The 24,699-nt window shown below is 50.8% G+C and overlaps 1 protein-coding gene across 5 annotated transcripts in view; it reads right to left on the reverse strand.

Moving 5' to 3' along the window:
- The window catches only part of GSN (gelsolin), a 56,313-nt gene that overhangs the window by 15,564 nt on the left and 16,050 nt on the right, over positions 1-24,699 (reverse strand). For 2 of the 5 annotated variants that reach the window (XM_077143236.1, XM_077143237.1), the window contains 5 exons: positions 10,546-10,750; positions 9,683-9,837; positions 3,363-3,524; positions 1,686-1,835; positions 444-533 (listed from right to left, as the gene is read on the reverse strand). In XM_077143236.1, coding sequence (XP_076999351.1) covers positions 444-533; positions 1,686-1,835; positions 3,363-3,524; positions 9,683-9,837; positions 10,546-10,741 — 753 coding nt within the window. In that variant the 5' untranslated portion in view covers positions 10,742-10,750. Of the gene's footprint in view, positions 1-443; positions 534-1,685; positions 1,836-3,362; positions 3,525-9,682; positions 9,838-10,545; positions 10,751-12,067; positions 12,107-12,188; positions 12,348-23,785; positions 23,882-24,699 lie in introns of those variants that run through there. The other 3 variants (XM_077143234.1, XM_077143232.1, XM_077143235.1) reach the window with 3 other exon arrangements.

Here is a 24,699-nt window from a genome sequence, read left to right on the forward strand (position 1 = left end):
AGATAAGCTTCAAATCCCTGTGTTTAAAAAATCATAGGGAATAAATTAGAAAGTCATTAGTCATAAGCCGCGCCCCTAGCACACACCCGTTCCTGTAGGTCTTCCCCAAGTATTTCCCAAATCCACTTTCCTATCAGTTATCTTTTGGGACCCCCCCCCCCCATACACACACCCAGAAATCCTGAAAATTTGTCCTTATTGCCCTTCTCCCCACTTTGCAGACTAGAAAGCTGAGACCCAGAGAGGGGACATATGACCATCACACAGGTATGTCTGGAGTTTGTTACGTTTCCTGATTCTTGTGCAGGAAAGCAAAGGAAGAGCCTGAGTGTCTACTGCATGGATGAATGTGCTAAGGGACCCACAGCAGGGGAACTGGGAAAGGGCCCAGGTCTCTTGCCTCCCCACCCTGACCCTGTCCCCAGAGAGTTTCTGAGACTCACCTTGTAGAGCTTGGCCAGCTTACGATTGGCTGCATCCTCCTTAGCTGTGTCCTCAGTCCCTGCGGGCAGAGTCGGCTTGGAGCCCAGCACCTGCAGGAGATGGAGTGATGGAGAGAGGGGTGGCATGAGCTCCTGGGAGTCTCCTCCCTCAGGCATGGCCCGGGCTCCCGAGGGAGCTCCTCACACTGGCAGGGACCATGGGGCATCCCAGGTAACCCTCCACGGGGGAATTTCTCCTCCAGTAATGCCTACATCTGCTCACATGCCCCCGACTGTGCAGAGCTCCTCCAGACCTGCCTGTCAAGAGACCTTCTCATTCTGTCTTCACATCTCGGTAGCTCTGAGAGGATACACCTATTCCTCTGTCCCTGGGAAAGCCCTTCAGAAATTTAGTTTATTTACCTTTCCTCTTAGGCCTTCTAATAATGATAACTATAGCTACTAAATATGATCCATATGCCCTTAAAAGATCCCATTTAATTCTCACACTCACTCCAGGAGGCATAGATTATCATTCCCATTTTACAGAAATGGAAACTGAAGCCCAGAGAGATATAGTAACTTGCCCAATATCACACAGCTATTAAGTGGCTACGCAAAAATTTGAGCCCAAATTCCTGAGTCTATTTTTTCACTCCTTGACTTTGAGCTGCCTTCAGCCTCAAAAGCCCTGGCTATTCCCCCTACGCAGCCATGGTTGGTGTCCTAAAATCAGGAACCAAAAGCCAAGTAGCATGCAGCAGAGCTCATGGTCTCCTCTCTTTCCTAGTGTACTTAGCCTCTACTTATGCGTCCTTAAGGATCAACGGCTGGCAGTCTCACCACGCTTTGACTCTCTGGGTCATAAACTAACAAGAATGGCTGAGAAAGGAAAGAGATTGGGTGTCAGTCATCTCTTTCTGACCTGGCGCCAGCACCAGGCTTCCCCTCAGGGGATGTGGGGAGATCCTCCTCCCCAGTTCCTTCCGAGGACCTGGACTCCCAGCTGGTGGGGTTCACAATCCCAGCATTCACCAGGTCCTGGGACTACAACCCCACCTCTCAGGGGAGTCTGGAAGTTGCCCAGGAAGCTGCTCCTTCCCATTCCTAAAGAAATCCCATTTGATGGAAAAACAAGCTGCCTTACAATGGAAGGAAAGACATTTTTTTCTCCAGAATTGCCTAGTGAGTAGAAGAAGGCCATGCACATCCTGTCCCCATGCCTAGACCCACCCTACACCTCTGGGATGTGGCCCTGGGTACCTGGAGCATCGCCTCGGGCTCGGCGCCCTCCTCAGACACGTGCACTCGAGCCCGGCCACTCCGTTCGTTGTCCCGGATGCCCTTGGACACCTGTGTGGCCTTCAGTCTCTCATATCGGTTGCTATTGGATCCACACCACTGGTAGATGTCCTAGAAGACACAGACTCCACGTGAGGTGGTGCCCCAGTCGTCATATAAGCCGCACCCCAGTAACTTGGCAAGAAGGAAGGAAGGACAGCTGTGAGCGAGGGTGTGCATAAGCTCACCCTGCTCTGTGTTTGCCCCGGTGAGGGCTGGCACAGTGTGCAGATGTACAGGTCCTGGTATAATGGATGTGACCTATGTACACCAGGGGATATGACTGCGTGTCTGGGGATATATGCTTTTCACAGGTACCAATACATATAGAATGTATATTAAAATGTTTGCTTGCTGGTGGGAATACAGATTGGTACAACCATTTTGGAAAACTGTTTGGCCATAGCTAATATGCTATACCTTATTATCTAGCAGCTACAGTCCCAAAAATATGTCCCACAGAAATACATTCATATGTCCGTGCAAAACCTGTATAAGAATGTTGAGAGCAGCACTACTTATAACAGCCCCAAGCCAGAAACCTTCCCGAGTGCCCATCAACAACAAAATGGACAAGTTATCCACACACCTGAAGCTTATGCAGCAATGAGAATGAAGAATCTGAAACTAAATGCAACAACATGGCTGAATCTCACAAATGTAATGTTAAACAAAAGCCAGATATAAAAGTGTATGGTTGCCTGTCTAAAGTTCAGAAACAGGCAAAACAAATCCACGCTACTAAGAAGTTTCAGGATGGTGGCTACCCTGGTGGATGAAGGGACTCGAAAAGGGCAGGAACAGCTTTCTGAGATGCTGGTGATGTTCCCTTTCTTGATCCAAGTGTTGGTTACAAGGGTGTGTTCCCTCCGTGAAATCCATCAAGCTGTACACTTAGGATTCAAGTGCTATCCTGTGTGCCTGTTATTCTTGAACAAAAAGCTTATACTTAAAAAAGGAGTGTGTGCTTAGGGTTTGCATGGGTATTTTACTGTGTGTATATATGCACAGGAAGCTTGGGATGGAATTTCTGGCCATAGACATTTGCAGCAGGCATGTGTGCCCATGGATTTGTAAGATGAATATATACAAAGCAATATGCATCTGTAGATTGGCCTGCATAAGTGCAAACCACATACATTTTCATATACAAGTGTACACATACGACTACATGTAAAACATACAAATAGGTGAGTCCCACTCACGTATGTGCATTTGGTACACATGTCCATGCATGGTGGGCAACAGTTGACAGTCTGTACGTATGCCTAACATGTATTTATAGATGTAGAAAGGTACACAAGATTTGTTTCCCAGTGCCTGCCCATGTGAAAAAAAAAGCACACAAGATGTACATATGCTATGTATTTAAGATTTATGGACAGGTGTATGTTGGGCTTGAGTCGACACACGTGGGAGTCTATGTTTGATGAGCATGTCTGTACAAGAGCCTTTGCAGGTATGTCTGACTCACACCCAGAGCACATGTATACACAGGGCTGCTAGTGTCTGTGGCTTGCCCTGCCCAGGTCTTTGCATGTGTGCATGTGGGTATATCCACCTCCCAGAGTCTTCCGGGAAGGGGAGATCAGGACTCACGTTGCCCAGGTCTAGGATGAAGCAGTCGCCATTGTTGAAGCTGTCCCAGGACACAGGTACCTCGGTGGCACGGACCACACGCCGCCCTTTGACCTGGAAGAGTCTCTGCACCACCACTTCATTAGGTACCACATGTTTGAATCCCGATGCCACGCCTCCTATCTGCAGGGTCGGAGAGACAGCGTCAGCCCATGGTAGGGGGGTCAGGGAAGCAGGGATGGGGGAAAAGGAGAGGATACATTAAAGGGAATCCTGCCTTCAGTGGCCTTGCAGCAGCACAGTGATCCTCAGTTAATGTAGGACCTTTACATCCATTGCCTCCTTTAGGCCTGCAACATTCTCATCCCCATGTCAGAGAAGGAAACCAAGGTTCAGGAAGGGACTAAAATTTGTCAAGGGCCACACAGCTAGGAAGCAGCAGAGCTACAGATCTACCCATTGCACCTCACCGTCAAGCTTTTGAATCTCACACTCCCCTTACAAAGAATCCCTGGGCCACTTCCCTGGGCCAAAGAGCTGCAAGCATTCCTTTCCCAAAACCATCATTTCCCAGGGGTTGTTCTGTGAAATCCTAGTCCCTTCAAGATATTCTGCAAGGAAACGGTTCCATGATAAAATAAATACAGGGAATGCCTCTTGCTCATCTTTCCCCCTGACTGATACACAATACACGAGTATAATAAAGGCACTGAGAAGTCCGGTGGCAAATAAACCTGTTTACCTTTTGTTTTACACAGCGTTTCCCTACCTTACTGAATCAAGAACTGATTTTCCCCACCACCCCGGTCTTCAGCTCAAGTGGTCTGCAGAACTCACTTAGAGAAGTGCTAATCTAAATCTTTTTCATCCTTCAAGGCTCTAGTCCTACTTTAGGAGGTCTCCTTGGACTGCTCCAGTTCATACGACCCCTCTCTCTCCTCCTGCAGCACCGCAGCAAGTCCCACCTAGCAGTACCCTTGGAGGCAGCGGGGGGTGAGGGACAGTGCTCTGATCTTGTGCTCACAAGTCCTCGCCCTGACACTATAAGACTGGGTGGCTTGAGTTAATCTTTTTCCCTCTCTGAGCCTCAGGCCCCCTCCTTGGGAAGTGGAAACATGGCCCCCTGCTCTGCCACCCTCTACAAGCACCCAAAGAAGGAGCCTTCAGGAATGGCTTCCCTGCAGCAGTCAAAACTGCCCTCGGCTCAGCAGAAAGTCAAGTAAGGTCTATTGGGCTTTCTTGCAAGCTGCCTCTAGCTCTGGGTGCACTGCAGGCTCAAGATTCCAGGGCTGTCAAATCAGAGCTGAGAAGGTCTTTACACAGCATCTCATTTTACCCATAGGAAAACTGAAGCTCAGAGAAGTGCAGTGATTTACTCAAGCACACACAGCAAGTATGAGCAAAGCCAAAACTTGAAACTTTGCCCCCTGTTCCTAATCTAGTGCTCCTCTCCTGCTCCATATCTCATAGCAATAGAGGTGCAATGGTTTCCATTAAGGCCAGCATGCAGCCACTCAAACCAGGCCCCTCTTTGTCCACCTCACTTTGCAGAGGGAAACTAAGTCTGACCCTAGCCACACAGACTTGAGGTAAAGGGAGAGGGTTTACATTCTGTGTCAGGCTCTGTGCTGTGCTGGCTATTTTGTATGCATCATCTGTGAGGGAGGTATCGTTAGTCCCATTTTACAGATGATGAAAGCAAAACCCAGAAGTTACTTGTCCAAGAATTTACAGCTGGTAAATGGTCCAGCTGAGATGCAAACCCAGGTATGTCTGAATCTATAAGGCCCTCGTTCTCCCCCTGACAACAGGTTCTCTTGATGTAGTCACATCAGGTGACTAGGGTCACCCAGGATGGGAAACAGGCACAAACCACTCTTAAGAGCAAAGCAGACATCCTATTTTTCTCCAACTGCTAGTAGCTGGAGCGCCCCCTGGTGTCTGCTCATGAGACCTTCGAAGAAAGTCCCCTTCAATTCAGCGGCCCAGCCGAATGTTCAGAGAGCAAGGAGTAGGATGGCGGCTTTCACTCTCAGCTTTGCTGCCCATAACTGAGTGGCAAGACAGTGACTTTTTCCATGGTCAGGGGAGGAGTGAGGTTGGGTCTTGGTTGAGGCTAGCCCAAGGGCTGGATGGTAGTGCTGCCTAGGATCTGAGAACAGAGCAGAACGCAAAGGACAGAAGTTGGGGGTGGGAGGAGGGGTGTGGAGGGGAGGTAGAGAAAGATGGGAGGGAAGAATCAGAATGCAGAGTTCTGGAAGCAGTATAACCACGCAACTCTGCTGGCTGGTGGGGGCGGGGGGGGGGAAGAAAATTCAAAACCTGTTTTACACTAGTAATGATTGCAGTGGCTGCCGCTTACTGAGCTGTGTGAGGGGGCCGGGCCACCTTGTTCACATGCAGTCCTCACGGCAAGCCCATGAGGTCGCGACGCACTTCACAGGCAAGGAAACTGGAGGTTCAAAGAGATGAAGTAGCATGCCCAGGGCTGCAGCTAGTGGTGTGGCAGCAGTGGTGGGTTTTTTACCCTCAGGTTGACTCTTCCAGGTCCCCACCCGCTACCTCACCTAGTCTGCCAGTTCAGGACCTGGGGACAGCCCCAACCTAACCACTTCATTCAGCTAGAGGTGAAAAGGCAGTGGGTTAGCACAGCTTTTCCACAAGGTCCTGGAAGGACACACTGTTTTCACTGATTCCTCAGAGGCAAGAAAATAGGAAGGTAGGGGGAAAGAAAGACCATTAACTCTTTTTTCATACAACTCAAAAATATTTCACTTGTTCACACCTGTATTTTATTTTTGTCATTAAAAAGCACAAAAGGGTGGGCCATGGTGGCTCAGCAGGCAAGAATGCTCACCTGCCATGCCAGAGGACCCGGGTTCGATTTCTGGTGCCTGCCCATGTATGTAAAAAACAAACAAACAAAAAAGCAGAAAAAATGATATTTTATGTAGTAAATCTCAGTTATAAAAAATTCTCTGAATATGGATTTATAAAAGAAAAGTATTCTTGATTTCTAATAATTATGAACCATGAGCTTCATGATTGATTAACTACTCTATTGTTATTGCTTTAGGAAATTATACTTTGGAAGATTCGTTAACAGAAAATAAAAGCATACTCTTAGAAAGCATTAGTGGATCTACAAAGGTAGGACGTTTTTGAAATTTATACTATAACCTTCAGAATTGATGGTTGTTTTCTACGGTCTAAACATTAGGTGGGAAAGACTGGCATCAAATTATTTGAACAAAATTCAATAGGATGAATCATTTTAAAAAGCCACTTTCCAAATCAAAGTGATGATACACAAATGTTGAGAGAGAGAAAAAATTGTAAACCACATTGTATGTGGTAGCTACTGTTATCACCAGGGGTGGAATTATGGGAGACTTTTACTTTCTAAAACCTTTATTTCCATAATATTTCACATTTTTACATGCTTACTCTTGTAATCAAAAGTAGAAAAAAGTAATAAAGATTCATATGAAAAAGACTATTCAATTGTTTATTAAAAAAACAAACTATTGATCAGGCTGGTTCCTCCACCCTCTAAACTCAGGGACTTGTATCTGAGAAATGGGAGGGAGGAAAGGAAGGAGGAAAGGAAAAGGGTCAAGGGAATCTGAGGTATTCCCATCTGGGCCCCCTAGGACTCCGCTCAGCCCAGATTTCGTTTGAACAAAGGGTTTCAAGTAACACCAGCACCAGGGGGTCTCTAGGACTCAGTCTGAGAGTTGAGGAGAAGAGGTGGAGGAGGAAAAAAAGAAGAAATAGAACTGTGTTTCAAGGGATTTGGAATCATCTTGCAGTGACTTTTAAGGATCTGGGAGTTCCAGGAGTCAGGCCAGGCTCCGTGGTCCCTCCTTTGCCCTTCTCCACGCTCAGGAGCACACAACTGGCTCGGAGTAGGAGGCTTTCACAGAAACAAGTCTTGCATAACCAGCCCTGCTCCTTGGGGATCTATAATTGATGAGGGCCCAGGCCAGGAACCTTGGGCTGGTCCTGCCAAGTGCGGGGGCAGCTGCAGGACTCGCAGAAGGTGGAAAACAGCACCTGCCTTGGACCTCACATTTCCACCAGGAGCCAGTCCCTACCTTTCAGAACTGAACCCCCAAGGCTAGGCTGAGGTCAGGGACCTCCCTCCAAGACGACTCCTCAGAGGACGGTCCAGGAACACCCTGAAAAGCACCTGGGGCAGTGGAGGCTTGCTAAACATGCAGATTCCTAGGCCCCACCAGCGCTAAGATTAAAGACCAGGGAATCTCGAGATGTCTGCTCTGAACACAGCTCTCTGCTAGGCACTTCACACACAGGCTTCAGAGTCAGGGAGCCTGGGCTTAAATCCCAGTGCCCTCACTTACTGGCTGTGGCATCTGGGGCAAGTTGCTTAACTTCTCTGTGCCTCAGCTGCCTCATAAGATGGGGTAACTATTAGTGACTACCTCATAGGGTGAAATGAGTTAAATGAGTAAAGTGCTCAAGAGTCCTTGACAGTGGCCAATATTTAAGCTTTTGTTAAACAATAAGCATCACTTACTAATTGTGTGATCTTGGACAAGTTAGCTCACCCCTCCAAGCCTCCACCTTCCTCATCTACAAAATGGAATATAATCATCCACCCTAAAGGCTGTGGTGACAAGTAAATGGCACCACGTAGTAACAGCTTGATATATTGTAGCAATTCTTATTATACTTATTTAGCCCCCAAAACCCAGAGGGCCTGTGACCTGCTCTGCAACTTTCTTTTGGGCCTGATGAAATTGTCCTTCCTGTATATATGAGAATGCTCATATTTGTGACCACATTAGATTGCGAAGCTATCCCTTAAGAAACAGGCAACTGAGGCAAAACAAGTGGGCAAACTCATCCTTGCTGGTCTCGTCCTCTGGCAGAGCTGACCGTTGCCTATGCTTCCACCTGTCCCCACACTAGTGTCACAATCTAATGTGCCCAAAGTCTCATAGGAGTTACAAGGGAGTTATTGGGACCTGAACCCCAATCCATCTGACTCCATTTTCTGCTTCAAAAGTTGCAAAAAGGCCTGATTTTCTCCAGGCTGGGGGACTGGCTCCCAAACTTTTCATCTCTTTTTTTTCAAAGAACCAAGGCCCCGGAGGGGCCTACAGGAAGAAGGTAGAGCTGGGCAGTTCAACAAAAGGAGCTCTGGGGCACATGTGGACTGGTGCATAGGGGCTGGGTAGGTTCCAGGGAATCCAGCCAGGCCCCACCCATCCCAGGGCTGAGGCCCCATTCCCAGGCCACACCCAGCCATTTGCTATCTCAGTCTCATTGGCACTTTCCCAGCATCTCATTCCCTGCGTCTCACCCAGGCAGACCGTCTGACTGCCTCCATCAACACAGAGAACCCTGAGTCCCAGAGGGGGACAACAACTACTCTAAGGTCACACAGCACATTTGTAGCACAGATAGGGCTTAAACCCTCTCCAAAAACTGTGCATGAGAGGCACGTTGGTGTCACGGGAAGAATGTTAGCAATCAGGAGATCTGGGTTCTGGTTCCAGCTCTGATACTGACTCGCCGCATGGCCTTAAGCCAGTTGCTTAACCTCTCTGGGTCTCAGTTATACCCCAGTAAAGCGAGGGATTTGGACTCCGACACATAGACCTTCTTGCTACAAAAGCTTGCCGTACTCTCCCTATCATGACCAGAGAGAACCCCAGCCTTGCAAAACAACAGCGTTCTTTGAGCCCTTCCAAGAAGCCAATGCATTTCTCAGCTACCCCTCCACCAAATCCTCTCCCCAGACCTGTAAGGCGAGTACAACTGGCTTGCTGGAGGTCATGCAGCGTGTCACGGACTGAGCCTTTCAGGGCTCCCAGCCAGCTTCACTTTACTCAGCCCCACCTCAGCGGGGTCTCGGGGGAAAGAACTCCATGTTGACGCCAGACTCTTAAGAGTTCAAGTTAAAGGGGATTCTAGTAAACAGAAGACAGATGTAATTCAGGGTGTACTTTCAAAGATCCAACACAGGGCCCTCAGCTAGCAGGGCCCTAACCTCAGGTTAGGAGCAGAACTGGGCTCAAAGCTCTTGGACCGGCAGGCCCTGGAGCTGGGAAAACAACCCTATGAAGTTATGGGAATTTTCTTCTCCCCATTTTAAGATAAGGAACCCAAGAGAAGAACCCAAGAGAGAAAGTATGATTTGTCCAAGGTCACACAGCTAGCCCTGGGCCAGGATTCAGACCCAGGACTGGACAGCTCTGGAGCCTGGGGTCTGACCCATCTGCAATCAAAGCCCAAAGACTAGCTGGTGACTAGCAGACATTCACCATCGGTGTCCCTGTCTCTGGCACCATGCAAGGGAGGGCCCAACCCACCTTGTACTTGAGGCCAGACTTGAAGTAACCGAGGAAGGTGGCCGACTCGAAGCCCTGGACCTCACGGTGCTGTATGGCGCGGCCATTCAGGTAGTCATCCAGCTGCACAGTGAAGATGGCGGCCGCCCCACTCTCATCCTGGCTGCACTCATTGCCTAGGGGGTGTTGGAACAGTATGACCCTGGCTTCCTGTAAGTGGTCCCAAACCCCCCGGGGGAGGGGAGAGTTCAGAACCCTAACACTGTCCTGGCCTGGCTGCTGAAGCTAGGAAAGCCCCTGCCTTCTGTGAGTTTGAGTTAATCCACCTGTGTAGTAGGGGAGATCTCTGTCTCTTCCCAGCTCTGAGGCTTTCCCTATACTCAACTCTCATACCAGACTCTTGATGCTCTACAGCATGAAGTTAGGACTGGGTGCATGAGTACGTTTCACAGATGAGCAAACTGAAACACTATGTGGGGGAATTACCTAACAGAGCAGCAGTAGGGACTCCAGGCTCCAGGTTCTGAAGGACTCTAGGCCAGGGAAGTAGCGGAAGGGGTCCAGGGTCTTGGAGTCACCCAAATTTCTGAGTGACAGAGAATTTCACTTAACCCTAACAACACTCCTATTAGGTAGGTGCAGTGCTATCATCATGCCCAGTTTAGAGACACTGAGTGGCTCACCAAAGGGCAGAGGGTGGGTAAGGGACAGAGCTGGGCTTTGAGCTCAAACAGGCTGGTTCTAGAGACTGGGTGTGTAACCCCAAGGTCTGGCACATACTTGGTACTCAGTAATCAGTTAGCTTCCTTGGGTTCTTCTCAGAGACCATACCTCAAGGTCTGTGCTTTACAGAGTAGGGGGAATGGGGCAGGGGAGGGTCTCACCCAGCCAGTAGTGGAGGTCGTACTGCAGATTCCCATTCCTCAGCTGCACTGTGTTCAGGACGACATAGGCATCACCTGTGAAGAAGTCTCCATAAAGGTTGCGGGGCACGGGCACCAGGTCAAACTTCTCCACTCGCCAGATCTGCAGGCCAGGCTCCTTGCCCGCCTTGAGGAACTCAGGGTGTTCCACCACCATGCTGCTGGGCTGAAGAAGAGACAAGGCAGAGCCTGAGCAGGAGCCAGGACAGTGCTCAGCAGACCCCGGGGCATGAGGGAGGGTGGTTTCCAGCACCAAGAGCTTCTCACTTGAGCCTCTGTCACTCCCCACCTCCCCTTCTAAGTCCACCTGTCTCGATGAGTTAGCAAGTAGGGTGGAGGGTTTGCTCCAAACCCTGTGCTTTGGCCAGTGTCTGTCTCCCCCAGCTCAGCTCCTGGTCCTTTCCACTGTGATGGGGGGACAGATGACTCCCCCTTTTCCCCCTCCCTTCTTATTGCCAGTTGGATGTGAAGGGACAGAGAGGTGAAGTGACTCTGTTAGGGACCCCCACCTAGGAGATGTCACAGAAGGAACTGTCCCAGGCTCCAAGAGCATGGGCTCTGGGACCATGGGGAGACCCCTCAGATGGCAACGGTAAATCTGGGGCCCCCAGGGGCTCTGTCTGCTCCCCTCCAGGATCCTCAGTGGCTCTTAGAACTGGAAGGGGCCCTCCGAGAGCTCACAATCCAATCCTGCCCCCCCACAGGTGGGGTAACTGAGGCCCAGTGAGGGTTGGGGACTGACCCAAGGTCACACAGCCTGTTTGCTTTTGCTTTGGGAGGGGAAGAGTTCCCATGACCCATCCATCCCCCTATAGACTGAGATAGCTGAGCCCAAGTGGCCTCCGCGCTGTCTGCCTCCTCCCTCCTGCCCCCCACAACCCACCCCCCAATTCCATTCCTTGGAAAAGGCGGAGAGGACGCAGCGGGGTCTGCAGGAGCCTGTTGGAGGGGGAAAGGCTGCCGGACATGCACAGGGCAAGAGAATGGGGACAGGAGGGTTAGGCTGTAGCCGGAGGCTAGAAGTCTACAGGCACAGGTCAGCTAGGACTGGAGGAGAGAGCTGGTGGGGGGAAACATCAAAGGAGAGATGCCAGAGAAACCAGAAATCAGACGGGACAGAGGAGAAATGAGAGAGAGAAGAGAATAAATAATAGTAATAATGATAGATAGAGGTGATGCCCTATAAGAAAGAGGAAGGGAATTTTGGAGAGGGAGAGAGAAATGAGAGGAGAAGGAGGAATCTGAGGAGGAAGAAGAAATCAGAAGAGGAAAGGAGAAAATCAGGAAAGAGGAAAAATGATGAAGACGGGAGGAGAAATTAGAAAAGGAAGCGAAGAAATCAGGCAGCGAAGAGAGAGGAGAAATCAGAGAGGGAGAGGGAAACGAAATCCGGCCAAGGTGAAGTTAGCCTGTAGGGAGCGAAACAGCCAGGGTCCACGAGGCTCCCACCCCCCTCCGCGGCGAAGCAGCAGGCAATACTTACAAAGCAACAAAACAGTTTTTCCATTCTAGACCTGAATTACTCCCCTTTTCCTAGCGCTGTATCTGCAAGAACTTACAACAGAGAGTTACTCCGGGAGCCCCCGGGCCCCCCGGGCACTCACCCGCGCCTGGGGCACCGGCCCCTGGGGCGCCCGCCCCTGAGACGCCCTGCGCGGCGCGGTGGCCCCACGGACCGGCGGTGACAGCGCGCACAGCGCCAGGACCAGCGCGCCGAGCAGCGCCGGCGCGGAGCAGCGCGGAGCCATAGCGGCGACGGCTGCAGAGGACCGAGTCGGCAGCCGCGGCCTCGGGGTCACCAGCCTTAAGTAGCCGCCCGCCCAGCCCGCCCAGCCCGCCCAAGCCGAGGACCGCCCCGCAGGGAGGTGCGGGGCAGGGCTAGGCTCCCGGGAGCCCGGGAGGGGCGGGGATCTGACCCGGATCTCAGAGACTTCGGGGTTCCCACCCGGACAGATCCAGCTAGCCGGGTGCGGCCGCCCTGCACATGGGCCCACACCGGGTCTGGTATACAGCGGTCGCTAACTCAGTGATCGCTGAATGGGTGCTAGTGCGAATGGAAGGGAGCGCAGCCTCGTTCTACTGTGTGACAAGCCCGCTCCCGTCTCCAGAAAATGGGATGATCTAACAACACTGGAAAGCTTTCCACTAACACATCATAACTGCCCGAACAGAGGGGATAACTGTCAGCCCCATTTTGCAGCTGAGGGAACAGCAGCAAGGAGGCTGAATAAGGAAATTGCAGCAACTGGTAAATGGTACAGACAGGATTTGAACCCAGACACTGTGACTGGGTGGAACCCCACCTGGGCAGCATGCACTGCTACCAGCTAGGATGAAACAAGTGAAAAAAGCAAGACTCAGAAACCAGAAGCCAACCCTCAGCTTCTGGGTTTGCTGGTTCTTTCTACTTTACTGAAGATGCCCTATCTTTCCCTCCTTCAAAAAAAAAAAAATTTATTGTTATCGAAACTTAAAGTCACATATTTGTACAAAGTTGTGCCCCATTTACCTCTGGCTAGAGACAAACACTTCTCCCTCCTTTAGCTAATGATTCGGTATTTACCTTTATGTCTCCAAATGATAAGTTCACTTGCTTAGAGGTTTTCTTAGATGCTACCTATTAACTACCCTTGGGGGTCAGAAAGTGTTGTGGGTTAGCAGTCCTATGCCCTCACCTAGGCCCACTTCCCACCTTCACCAGGCCCTCTCTTCTCCCTTCCCCTACTCTGCCACCCAAATTCTGATAGCTAAGTTCTTTGCATCTTAGACTCTCCCCACATCCCCAAGCAGCCTGGTGCAGTGACAGGAAAGGGAACTGGGGAGTCAGAGACCTGGGTATGGTTCTCACCTCCACCTCTCTTTGGCTGTGTGACAATGCCTAAATTAGTTCCTCTTTTTATGCCTCAGTCTTCTCATCTACTAAATGGGTCTAGTCAGTGCTAAGGATTAAAATGAGTCTGTGTGTGAAAATGGTCTGGCCTACACCTAGATAAATGGGAATTCCCCTCCCCGTCTCCCACAAGCTCCTCACCCATCCCAGCTCCTCCTCGAGTCCAGCTTCCATTAAATCAGGCTGAAATTTGTCCCTCACTGCCCACTACATCCTTCCACTTAAGGGGGAATGTGGGTCAGATAAAAGCCCCATAGTTCTATGACTTTTTTTATCTGTGGGTCAGATAAAAATCAGAGAGAGAAGACAATTCACACTGCAGGGAAAAAGGAAGGCTTCACTGAATAAACGACTGTTGACCTGGACCCTGAAGGACAGGGAGATTTCTGACATATGGAGATTGAGAAGAAAAGGCATTCAAGGGGAGGGAACAGTAGGGGCAAAGAGCAAGCAAATGCAGGCCACAGTCAGTCAATGAGTGGTCCCACCTGAAACAGGCGAAGCCAGAGAAGATGAGGCTGGAGGGGAAGGGGGCAGGGGTCCCAGGACCTTTACTGCCACACCCAAGCATCTGACCTTTAGCCTGGTGTCTGTGGGGGGGGCCACAGAGAGAAACCTCAGTTCTCCAGGGCTCAGCATCCTGGTATGCCAGCCTGGTCCTGCAGAGGCTGCAGTGGGCCAGCTCTGGCCTAAATTTAGAGAGCTCCTCTCTCCCCCCAGCCACTTGGAGGATTATAAAAATCCCACAGCTCTCATATGCTCTTGGTAGAAGCATAAACTGCATAGTAATTTGACTCTACCCACCCAAATGTAAACCACAATGCAACAACAGTTCCACTTCCTACAGAATGACTTACTGACAAACAAAAAGATATATAAACAAGGATGCTCACTGAAGCATTGTTTGAAGAAAACTGGAAAGGACCCAAGTGTCCTGGTTAAATAAATAATGAAGCTGTCGTACAATGGACCACTATGCCGCTGTGAAGAACGAATGGGTTAGATCTGATTGTGCCTGGCACATAGTAGGCACTCAACAAACACAGAAAGATCTGTAAGTGCAAAATGCAAATTGTACAATAATGTTTATGATATGACTCCTCCTCTTTTTTATAAAAAATGTCAAGGAAGGGTCAACACCAAACTGTTAAGGAAGGTTGCTTAAAAGTGATAAAGGGAGAGAATTTCACCCTTTAAACATTGCTGTGTTTGCCTAAGGTTTGGGGTAAACAGTGTGGGAAACTTGCAGGATGATGAAAATATTCTAACACTGAATTATGGTGATGACTGCACAACTGATTAAATCTACTAAAAGTCATAGAACTATATGCTTATAATGGGCAAAATTTCATGCTAAGTAAATTATACCTCAATTTTTTACACCCGTAGTAAGTATGTAGCCAGTGTGCGCTTTTTGAAATAATAAAGCACTATATGGAAACAAAACATTTGAAAAATATACGTTAAGTAATGCCTTTATGAGACCATCTTACACGTCCATGCAAGTAGGAAGAAGAAACTTCCTTGTCATCCCAATCCACAGAGTGAACCTGAGCCAGCAGCTGGCCCAGCTGAGCAGCCCCTTCTTGGGCAGTGTGGCCCCAGCCTGCCAGTTGGTGATTAACAGAGGGCTGCTGTGGCTTGGCCTTGGCCCCAGGGCCCCAGGGTCACTGACCCCGGAGGCAGGGTCACCAACCCCCAAGTTAATGATCATAAAGGCCCTGCAGCTTGGCCTGCACAGAGTTCTGGAGCCTGGGCCCTCAGCATCAGAGAACAGGGGAACAGGTCCCGGTCCCTGCCTCTGGGAGCCACAGCCTGGAGATCTCTGCTTACAGGGCAGCAGAGATGCTATGCTATGGAGGCTATGGTGGGGGAAATGTGATCTTACTTTGCTTCCTGCCTGGAAGAGGATTAAGAGGTTGGGGAGGGGGGATGGGGATCAGAGTATAAGAGAAAGGCCGCTACATGGAAAGGAAGGGACCCCAGTGCTAGGTCAGGCTCTGTCACTGACTCCCTATGTGGCTTTGGGCAATTCATAACCCTTTTCTGGGTCCCTGGGTCTCATGTACAACAGACTGTATGGGCCTCCATGCTGTGACTCTGTAAGTCACATTCCTAGCCCCAGTTCTCTGAGTATTAACTGTGCAACTGTAGTCAATACCTGCATGTTTCTGAGCCTTAGGGTTCTCATCTATGAAATGGGGGTGGCAGACCAAGTCACCTCTACAGACCCTTCCAAATCAGAAAGTTCAGGGCCTCAGACCTGCTGAAAGAAGCACAGGTTGTAACAAGCTCCCTCACCTCTGGGCCCAGCCATCTCTGGGAGAACACGGGAAAGAAAGGAGAGGGAGATTCAATACCAAAGCCAGTGCCTTTCATATTTTCCTCCCAGCATTAGTGCTCCCATTTAACAGACAGGAAAACTGAGGTTCAGGATCACTCAGCTGGAAAGAGGCATTGCTGAGATGCAAGCCTGATTGGTTCCAGAGCCCAGGCTTGGTCTGGGAAGATCAATAGGAGATAGGAGGAAGCAGGGGCTCCTGGAACCATCCAGCCTGGGTAGGGAACAGCAGCGCCATTTCCAGGTAAAGGGTTGCAGTTGCTAAACCAGTCAAGCTCAAGACAAGCCTGGTGGCCAGGATCTCTGAGTGGCCATCCCCACCCAACCTCCCAGCCCGGAGCAGGAGCCTGTACCAGCAAAACCCTCTAGCCCTCTGCTAACAGAAGTACCCGAGATATAGGTATGTCCTAGGAAGATCCCCAGGCTGTGGCCTCTGGGTGGAGGATGGACCGTGGCTCTGTATCACTCCTGGGTACTTAGGTCTGGACTTGGGAAGCAACCCGGCTCTGCTTCCAGCTCACTAGTGTCTCCTAGCCCCTATCCATATCTGGACCTCAGAGAACCTCTTGATCTCTAACCTTGGGTGTGCCCATGTCCAGCCTAAAATTTTGCACACAGTGGGCAGCTAATTAGTGTTTGCCACAGGATGGAGCTGTGTAGCTCCCATCCTCTGGCAGGCCCCTCCCGCCCTGTCATCATACGCAGGACCCCCACATCCAGCTCCAGGTCCCAGGCTCCCTCTGTGACCCCAGGCCGGGTCCTGTGTCTCTCAGGGCCTCCCAGGGCAGCTACCAGAAACCAGAGGAGGCAGCCTCACCCTCCCGCCCCCGGCCACAATGCACAAAAGGCCTTGGCTAGGCCTAGAAGACACCACCCTGTTCTTTCCTCTCCATCCCAAACACTGTTTTTCTTGATTTCCCAGGCAGCCGGCCACTCATGGGAAGCCTTCTCTCAGAGCTTGTTTGTTTTCTGGCTCCCGGCTGTTCACTGAGCCCTCCTGGGAGCACCCACCCCTCTGGCCCGGGATATTGCTAATTGGGACAATGGTCAGTAAACAGAGAAGCCAGTTATGAAACCCAGTGAAACTGGACAGGGCCTCGGCAAGGTCTGGGGAGTCCTGTGGCCTTGGAAGAAGAACATGTGTTTTACAATCTGGCAGACTCAGCTCCTGTGATCAGGGCCTCAGTTTCCTCATCTATGAAATGGTGAGAAGACTGGTCCCTGGCTCATGGAGAAATGAGGAGACCCAAGGCCTGTCAGGGTAGGAGCTCCCCAAAAGTGAGCACCCTTCTTCCTGAACAAAATCTGTTTTCTTCAGAGCAGAGGCCTGCATTCAGCACGTGTGTACCAATTGAGAACAGTGCAGTGGCCCAGGAGAAACATCACAGATGTCACAGGGAGATTTTTGCAGGTCTGGGCTGTGTAGCCTGGAGAAGTCACTCCCCTCCCTGAGCCTCAGGTTATATAACTAAATAAGGAGAGGGGTACCTTGTTGCAGGATTGTTGGGAACTAATATGCATGGTGGCAACCTTCGTTTGTCCAGCCCTCATTTCATAGGTATTGACGCTAAGAACAAAAGGGTGATTTCTCATGGTCACATAGCAAGTTCCTGGCAGGGCAGGCCTAGACACCAGGTCTCTCAGCAGCCAGACCAGAGCTGAGGCCTAGGTCTCCATGGCATAACATCTCAAGGGCTGGCTGGGCCTCTGCTTTGGCCAAGTCCATCCTGGATGTGGACAGCTGTTCAGGGAGGTGGACAGTAAGGCTTGGCTGAAGTCACCTACCAGAGGCGAACTATCCCAGGGACCAAAGCCACTGGCCCTTTCCCAGCTCCTGGAGCCAACTCCACCTTGTGCTGAGAGCCAAGGCAGGACATTGGAAGCAGGCCTGGCCCCACCCCTTCCTGACCTCATGCCCTGGAAACAGCAAGATTTGGCCAGGCGTACAGAACTCAGCCCTTCCTGCCAGCACCCAGTCTGGCAGTTTGTCATCCCCTCCCTGGGTGAGGAGGCTGGGCACGACTGCAGCTGGGGCTGCACATGTCTGTGTCCTAATCCCTTCCACATCCCACAACCCACCCCTGGGGGGAGACTGGGCACAGACACAAGTCAGCAGCAGGAAGAAGAGGCCTAGTTGCAGACACAGGGACTGCAGAACCAGGGTAAGACTTGGAGTGGGGGTGGGGGGACCATTTCTGTTGGTAAATGTCCTGGGGAAGGGGGAGCAGAAAAGGTCTATGCTCCCCCAGCCAGAGCCAGAATGAGTAGGAAAAGCCACAGGAGGCAGCAGTCCTATCACACAGGAAGGACTTTCCAAGAGGGAAAAATACAAAATGAGCAGCCTCTTTGCATGATTGTGAAGTTGCTCTCTGACCTACCACTTACTATATGGCTTTGAGAAAGTCAGTTAAACTCTCTGAGCCTCAATTTCCTTATCTGTAAAATGGGAGATGATCCCAGGAACATGCCTTGAATAAAATAGATGTTCCTTAAGTATTGATTTCCTTCTTCCGCTTCCTGAGTGATAATGAGCTGCCCACGGGGAAGCAGCCAAGAGGACTCAGGTGACAAGCCCTGGGATTCTAGGATCCTGAAAGAAACAGCAAAAGGCAAACATCTGTACAGCCAGCCAAGGTCCCCTTCTGCCTGTCTGGGGATCAAGTTCTATCCTGCCTAGGATGGTGGAAGCTCCCTAGGCCAATTCTCATTATGCTGAGAACAATGATGACAGGAAATCAAAAGAAGGCCACATGCCCTCCTGCCAGCTCTAAATTAAGCCCATCTCTGTCCCAAGTCTCACACGGCAACTACAGCCAAGACTTCCTCCTGCTTCCTGCCAGAGCCCATCAGTCTAGATGTCAATTTGGATCCTGCAGGCAGAATTCCCTGAGAAAGACAAAAGGGGGCAGATGCAGGGAAGAGGCAAAGGGCAACAGAATCCAGGAGTGTGTTCCGAGTCTCTTGGGACCCAGTTACCAGGAATGACCAACAAGGTGAAAGTGACTGATCTTTGTCCAAGGGAAGACGAAGCAATGTCTAGGGATGAGTTTGGAAAGAGCCCATATCTCTACCAGTGAGGGATTTGGGCAAGTGGCTCCTTCTACAACACTTCGTTTCCCTTCTCTATAATACAGGGTGACAGTTCCTACCCCATGGGGTGGCTGGAAGGATTGAAGGAGGTCCTGGCCTACAGTAGTCACCCAACAAAACCTTAACATCCAAAGAATAACCTCTAGCGTGTGTCCAGTCCCTGCAAACACAGAGCTCACCAGACTCCATATCCACCTTTGACTCCTACCTCTGAGTCTTTGCATTCAAAGCAGGTGACTTCTGGAGGCCCAGAGATTTGAGGGGATTTTGGGCCAGTGGTGGGGAAATATGGAAGGAAAGGACCTCAAGCCAACACTTAAAGAGCCAGCCAGCCATCCTACCCACCCATCTCTATGAGTCTCTCCTATGAAACCCCCTCCCCAGTCCTCTGAACTTCGCATGTTCTACCTCCACCCAAAAGAACAAAATCTCTGAGTCACTGTCTGATCCCAGCCCTGCCACTCACTCCCTGGGTGACCCTGGGCAAATTACTCAGCCCCTCTGAACCTCAGTTCCCCCAGGTGTAGAATGGCCAACCTTTATCTATCTCACAAACTTGCCAGAACCCTATGCTACTAAAAATTTGTTGTAGAAAAATCCCAAATAGTATAGCATGACTAGAAATTCTTTGCTATTTCCCTTGAGTTTTTAACAAAATAGAACTGTCAGCAATTCAAAGATAGTTTTCTTCTTATTAACCATTTTAATTCTAATAGGATTTTTAAAAAGTACTTTCCTTTTTTTTTTTTTTTTGACATAAACAGAAGTGTAATACTGGAATCTTTTTTTTTCCTTTCCCAGTTGGGAGGATAATCACAACCAGATGGAAGAATGAAACAAGATCCAGTTTATGAAGTGCAGTGCCTAGCATGCAGTGGGCCCCAGGAAGAGTGCTGCCTTCTCTTCCCACATGTGCTCTCAGCCTCACCTCCACCTAGGCACCTGCCCAATCAATACCATCGACTTCCAGGTGCTTCAAGAATCCTCTGGGACACCCTCAGAGGAAGCCCCATTCAGATCATCCAACCAGGACACTGCATAAGGGCTGAGACCAGAACTGAGATGCTCAGAGGAGCCGAGGGCCCTCAGCCCCTCCTACTCCCCAATTTACATCCACCTCCCACCCCTCTCCCAGTCACTGCTATGATCCAGTGATCCCATCTTTTCCCTGGAAACACCAACTTCCTCTCTGCTTCACTATCCCTACTCCCAGCCAATTGCCCATGGAAACCATGTCAATCCTTGCTCAAGGCCCTTCCATGGTCCCCCAGTACAGAGAGAAAGAAGCCAGGACTCCTGAGCTTGGTATTTAAGGCTCTGTGCTCTGGTGTCCACATGCTGCTGCAGTCATCTCCCACTGACCCCACAACGAGGCTCCATCCAAACTTGGCTCTAGAAGGTCCATTTGCTGCCTCCAGCTGAGACGGAGACAGGAAGCTCCCTGGGCCCAGGATGAGACCTGGGGAGTAGCCACAGCCCTGCCTCCGACTTCCTGTATGACCTGGGAAAAGCACTTTGCCTCTCTGAGCATCAGTCTCCGCACCCGGGTAGCAGGGCTCTTGTGCAGATGAGATGAGATAAGTGAGTGCCAGGTGCCAGGAGGGTTCAAAAAATGGTAGCCTGTGATCCACTGCCTCCTCCCTTGAGCCCCCGCGGCCACCCCCCCTCCCACAGCAGCTGTTAGCAATCTGCTCCATCAACCTCAGCAGCAGTGCAGACTCTCATTCTCTCCCTCAGCCCAGGAATGTAGCAGGCGGCCAGAGAGGGGAGCAGGAGGGAGCAAGGTCTAGAGGAAAATTACCCCACTCTAGCCCCAGCCAACAGGTACTCACAGCTGCCTCTGAGGGAGGGAGCCTGGGGGTCTGGCAGACCCTTCTGGGCCAGTAACCTGGCCCCAAGCCTTGACCCCTGTCTGAGCCAGCAGGTTGGGTGGGAGGTACTCTGGGCCCCACCACTCCTCTGAGACACTCCCACTCTTTGGCATCCAAAGAAACAAGGAAGAGAAGGGCAAGAAACAAACAGGCCTTTGTGGAGAGGAGGAAAGTGGCTCCTGCCGCCGCCTGCTGGGGCTCCAGGCCCTGACATGGATGGGGATTCCCAGTGTAAACGGCTCTCACGGTGGCCCAGGAGCCTGCCCACATGTCATATCTCAAGTCCCATAGGCCGAGAGCCATGCCCCTGCATCATCTACCTGTGCTGTGCCAATGTCACATGCAAACTGCTCTCTATGCCATGTACCAAGCCCTGTGTTCTTCACACCTTTTCCTGTATATGTACCTTATGGTATGTGACATGGTGTACAAGGACCAAGTTGCAGACACTATGTCCATGTCACTTACACCTTGGATCGTGCTCCAGGCACCGCATCATGTTGCTCCATGATGCTCTCTGAACTGTCTCTCGAATTCTATGTCCATTGTACCAGATCCTGCCCTTTGGCAGTAGGTGCTGTAAACCATGTCCTGGGTCCTGAGCTCTATGAACTGTGTTCCTTGCTCATGATTTGCAACCTGGGTGGGGGTGGGAGTAGGGCAGTGTCACATGCTGGTGAAGGAGGGCAAGCTCTGGGACAGACTCCCATTCTACCAGTTATCACTTACATTACCCTGGAAGAGATACTTCCCTGCTCGGTGCCTAAGTTTCTTTAAGTATGAAATGGAGATGAAATGAACACACACATGATAGGGTTGACTTTGGGGGTTAAAAGAGTTAATGCATTTGGGGTTCTTAGCCCTGTGCCTGGCGCAGACCGAGTGGTCAAAAAATGTTTGCTTGTATTTGTATGACTGTGCCTGGGTATCTGGTTTATGTCCTGTGTGCTGTGGACCAGGCTCCAGGCCCCCAGATCCTGCTGGGCATCAAGCATTTTCTGCACATTAGGACAACAGTGCATAAAGAAGGGATGCCCCTCTCCTATAGAGAAACCCAAAGTTCAGAGAGGGGTAGTAATTTGTACAAGGTCACACAGCCAGAAAGGGTAAAACTAGGAGTTGAACCTGGTCGGGGCACCCAAAAAGACAGAAAGTGGAGGGGTGGGTGGGTGAGGGGTGGTGGTAGGTAGGAATGGACTGCAAACAGGCATAAGGATCTTTTTGGGGTAATGGAGATTTTCTAGCATTGGATTTTGGTGATGGTTGCCCAATTCTGTAAATTTACTAAAGAACATTGAATTGTACACTTAAAATGGGTGCATTTTCTGGTAAGTAAATCATTATACCTCAATAAGGGTTGTTTTAAAATACACACACACACCCATGCATTCCCCGGGGAACCATCTGCCAAAGCATGGAGCAAGAGAAGTGAGCTCTCCGTCAGTGGAGATGTCTGAGCAGAGGCTGAGCAGCCACTTTGAGGCCCAGCTGGGAGTATCCTTGAGCCACGTGGTTCCTCAAAACCTCTGCAGACCAGGTGTGCATCAGAGTCACCTGGCAGGCTTCAGAAAACTATAGATTCCCAGGCCCCACCCCCAGATTCTGAGTCTCTGTATGGGTGGGACCCAGGAATCTGTGATTATTAGCCAGGCCTGGGAACCACTTAAAGAGCCCAACAGCCTCCATTCACACACTTGTGGAAACTGAGGCCAGGCAGGAAAAATGACTTGTCAGGCCTGTAGTCCGATAGCAGGAAAGAAAGAGCTGGAATTGGGACCCCCCTTCTCCCTCTCTTCTCCCCTGTCCTCCTTCTCAACTCCTCCCCCTGGCCTCAGCCTCCTGGTGACTCAAGGGCTCTGAGTCATTAGCAGCAACACAGAGGAAAGCTTCTTAGGCAAAACAATCCCTGAACAAAGCTTCCCTAGATCTGGGGAACAGAATAGGCCCAGGCGGGCCCCACCCAGCCTGCCGAGAGGCTGAGGGAGGGAGGAGAGAACACGGGGTAGCGTCTCAGGTCAGGAACCCCAAAGCCTGCTCTCTCCTCTTGGCCACTGACTTCTGTGGCACCCACGAACTACAACTGCACAATGAAAAAGACTGTCTCGTTGAATTCTCCCCCAAACCCATGGCTGGCATCATTTCCGTTTTACAGATGGGGAAACAGATGTTTCCCCAAGGTTACAGCGTTAGGAACATGCAGCACAGGGTTTGAACCCAGGGCTGCTGACTCTGGAACCTTGCCCTCGCTGCCAGCTGCCACGCATCTTCTCTCTAAAAAGCCCTTAGTAGGTGTGGAGTGGAGATCACATCTCATCAAAGAAAGTGAAAGGCCACAGTAGGGGCTCAATGACAAATGCTTTCCCCCTTTCTTTCTCTCGCTCTGTGTGAGGCCCTGCTAGTGGGCCGTGGGAGCACACAGCAGGCAGCACCAGCAGGTGCCAGAAAAGGAGCAGCTGAGCTGCATCTTAGGAAGAATGGGGTTTGTCTGCTGGAAGAGTGGGGAACCAGCACACAGCAGGAGCAAAGGCTTGGAGGGGTGGCCCAGGCAGGGAAATGTAAGCAGCCTGGAGACGTGGGACAGGGGTTTGGGATGCAGACAGCAGGATGGGGAAGGGGCCTGACTATTGCTGAGGCCTGGCCTCATCTGGGGTTTGGGATGCAGACAGCAGGATGGGGAAGGGGCCTGACTATTGCTGAGGCCTGGCCTCATCTGGGGCAGCGGATTTTTTTTTTTTTTTTTGCATGCGCAGGCACCGGGAATCAAACCCGGGTCTCCGGCATGGCAGGTGAGAACTCTGCCTGCTGAGCCACGGTGGCCCACCCTGGGGCAACGGGTTTTTAAGGAGAGAGAGAAATGGTGTCAGAAGTGGTTTCCTCTCTACCAGGGGCCTGGCTGGTGGCAGAACTGGGAGGCAGGAGCCAACAGTCCCTCAGGCCTCCCTGTTCCTCCTCCGACCAGGCGGCAGCCCCGAGCAAGCTGTGGAGCCCACCCCATGCCCTGTTACTCACGCATGGGTCAGAATTCCCCCCGAGGGCCTCTTCCTCAGCCATTGCTGTGCTGGGCAGAGGGAAGGCAGGCCTCTCCCAACCCACGCCAACCTCCTCACATCAGCCTATAAATAGGATTCTGTGGCTGAGTCTGAAATAGCTGTGCCAGGCCCAACTCCACAGGCATCGGGGCACGCACAGTCCCGGAAATGGTACGTCTCCTTGATAAAAGTAAAAACTAAGTCTTACTCACGAAGCCATTGTTCCTACAAGGCAGTGGGCTGGGGGGCAGTGTTGATTGTTAGGGGTCTGCCTTGCCCCTGCTCTTCTGTTTCCCACCCTCTGGGGACCCTGGACAAGCCACTCTCTCTCTCTGGACCTCAGTTTCCCCAAACTAAGGAAGCTGGATGTGATGACCTCAGGGCTCTTCTAGCCAATGCATACGCTGGAGTTGTATGTGTGTGTGTGAGGGGGGTGCGGCTCAGGGTGGGGGGTCCTACCCCCCAAATACCCATTTCATTGTTGCCACTCCCCCAGTCTACTCTGGAACTTTTAAATTATCAGCAATTTTTTTTTTTTTTTGCATCCCTGGGTAGGCATGAACCGAAATTATCAGCATTTTGTAAATTAGAATTGCAATATAGATTTGAGCCAGAGAGAGAAGAACAGGCCCAAGCCCTGCTACTGAATGGCTGGGCAACCTTGGATAAGTCACTGTCCCTCTCTGGGCCCCAGATTCCTCAGCCATAACATGAGGGTGCTGGCGTTGATAATGCCCAAGGTTTAGATTTTGTTTTGTTTTTTAAATTTCGTTTTCTTTTAGTGTTTATGAGAAACCAGACAGCAAGCCATGGTGTACCAGCCTTTTGCTGAGTGCTAGAGTTAAAGAGAAAAATAAGGTGCTGGTTTAGTCCTCTGTGCCAGCCCAGTGCCAG

The sequence above is a fragment of the Tamandua tetradactyla genome, chromosome 2, assembly GCF_023851605.1.
Source record: "Tamandua tetradactyla isolate mTamTet1 chromosome 2, mTamTet1.pri, whole genome shotgun sequence".
Lineage (NCBI taxonomy): Eukaryota > Metazoa > Chordata > Mammalia > Pilosa > Myrmecophagidae > Tamandua > Tamandua tetradactyla.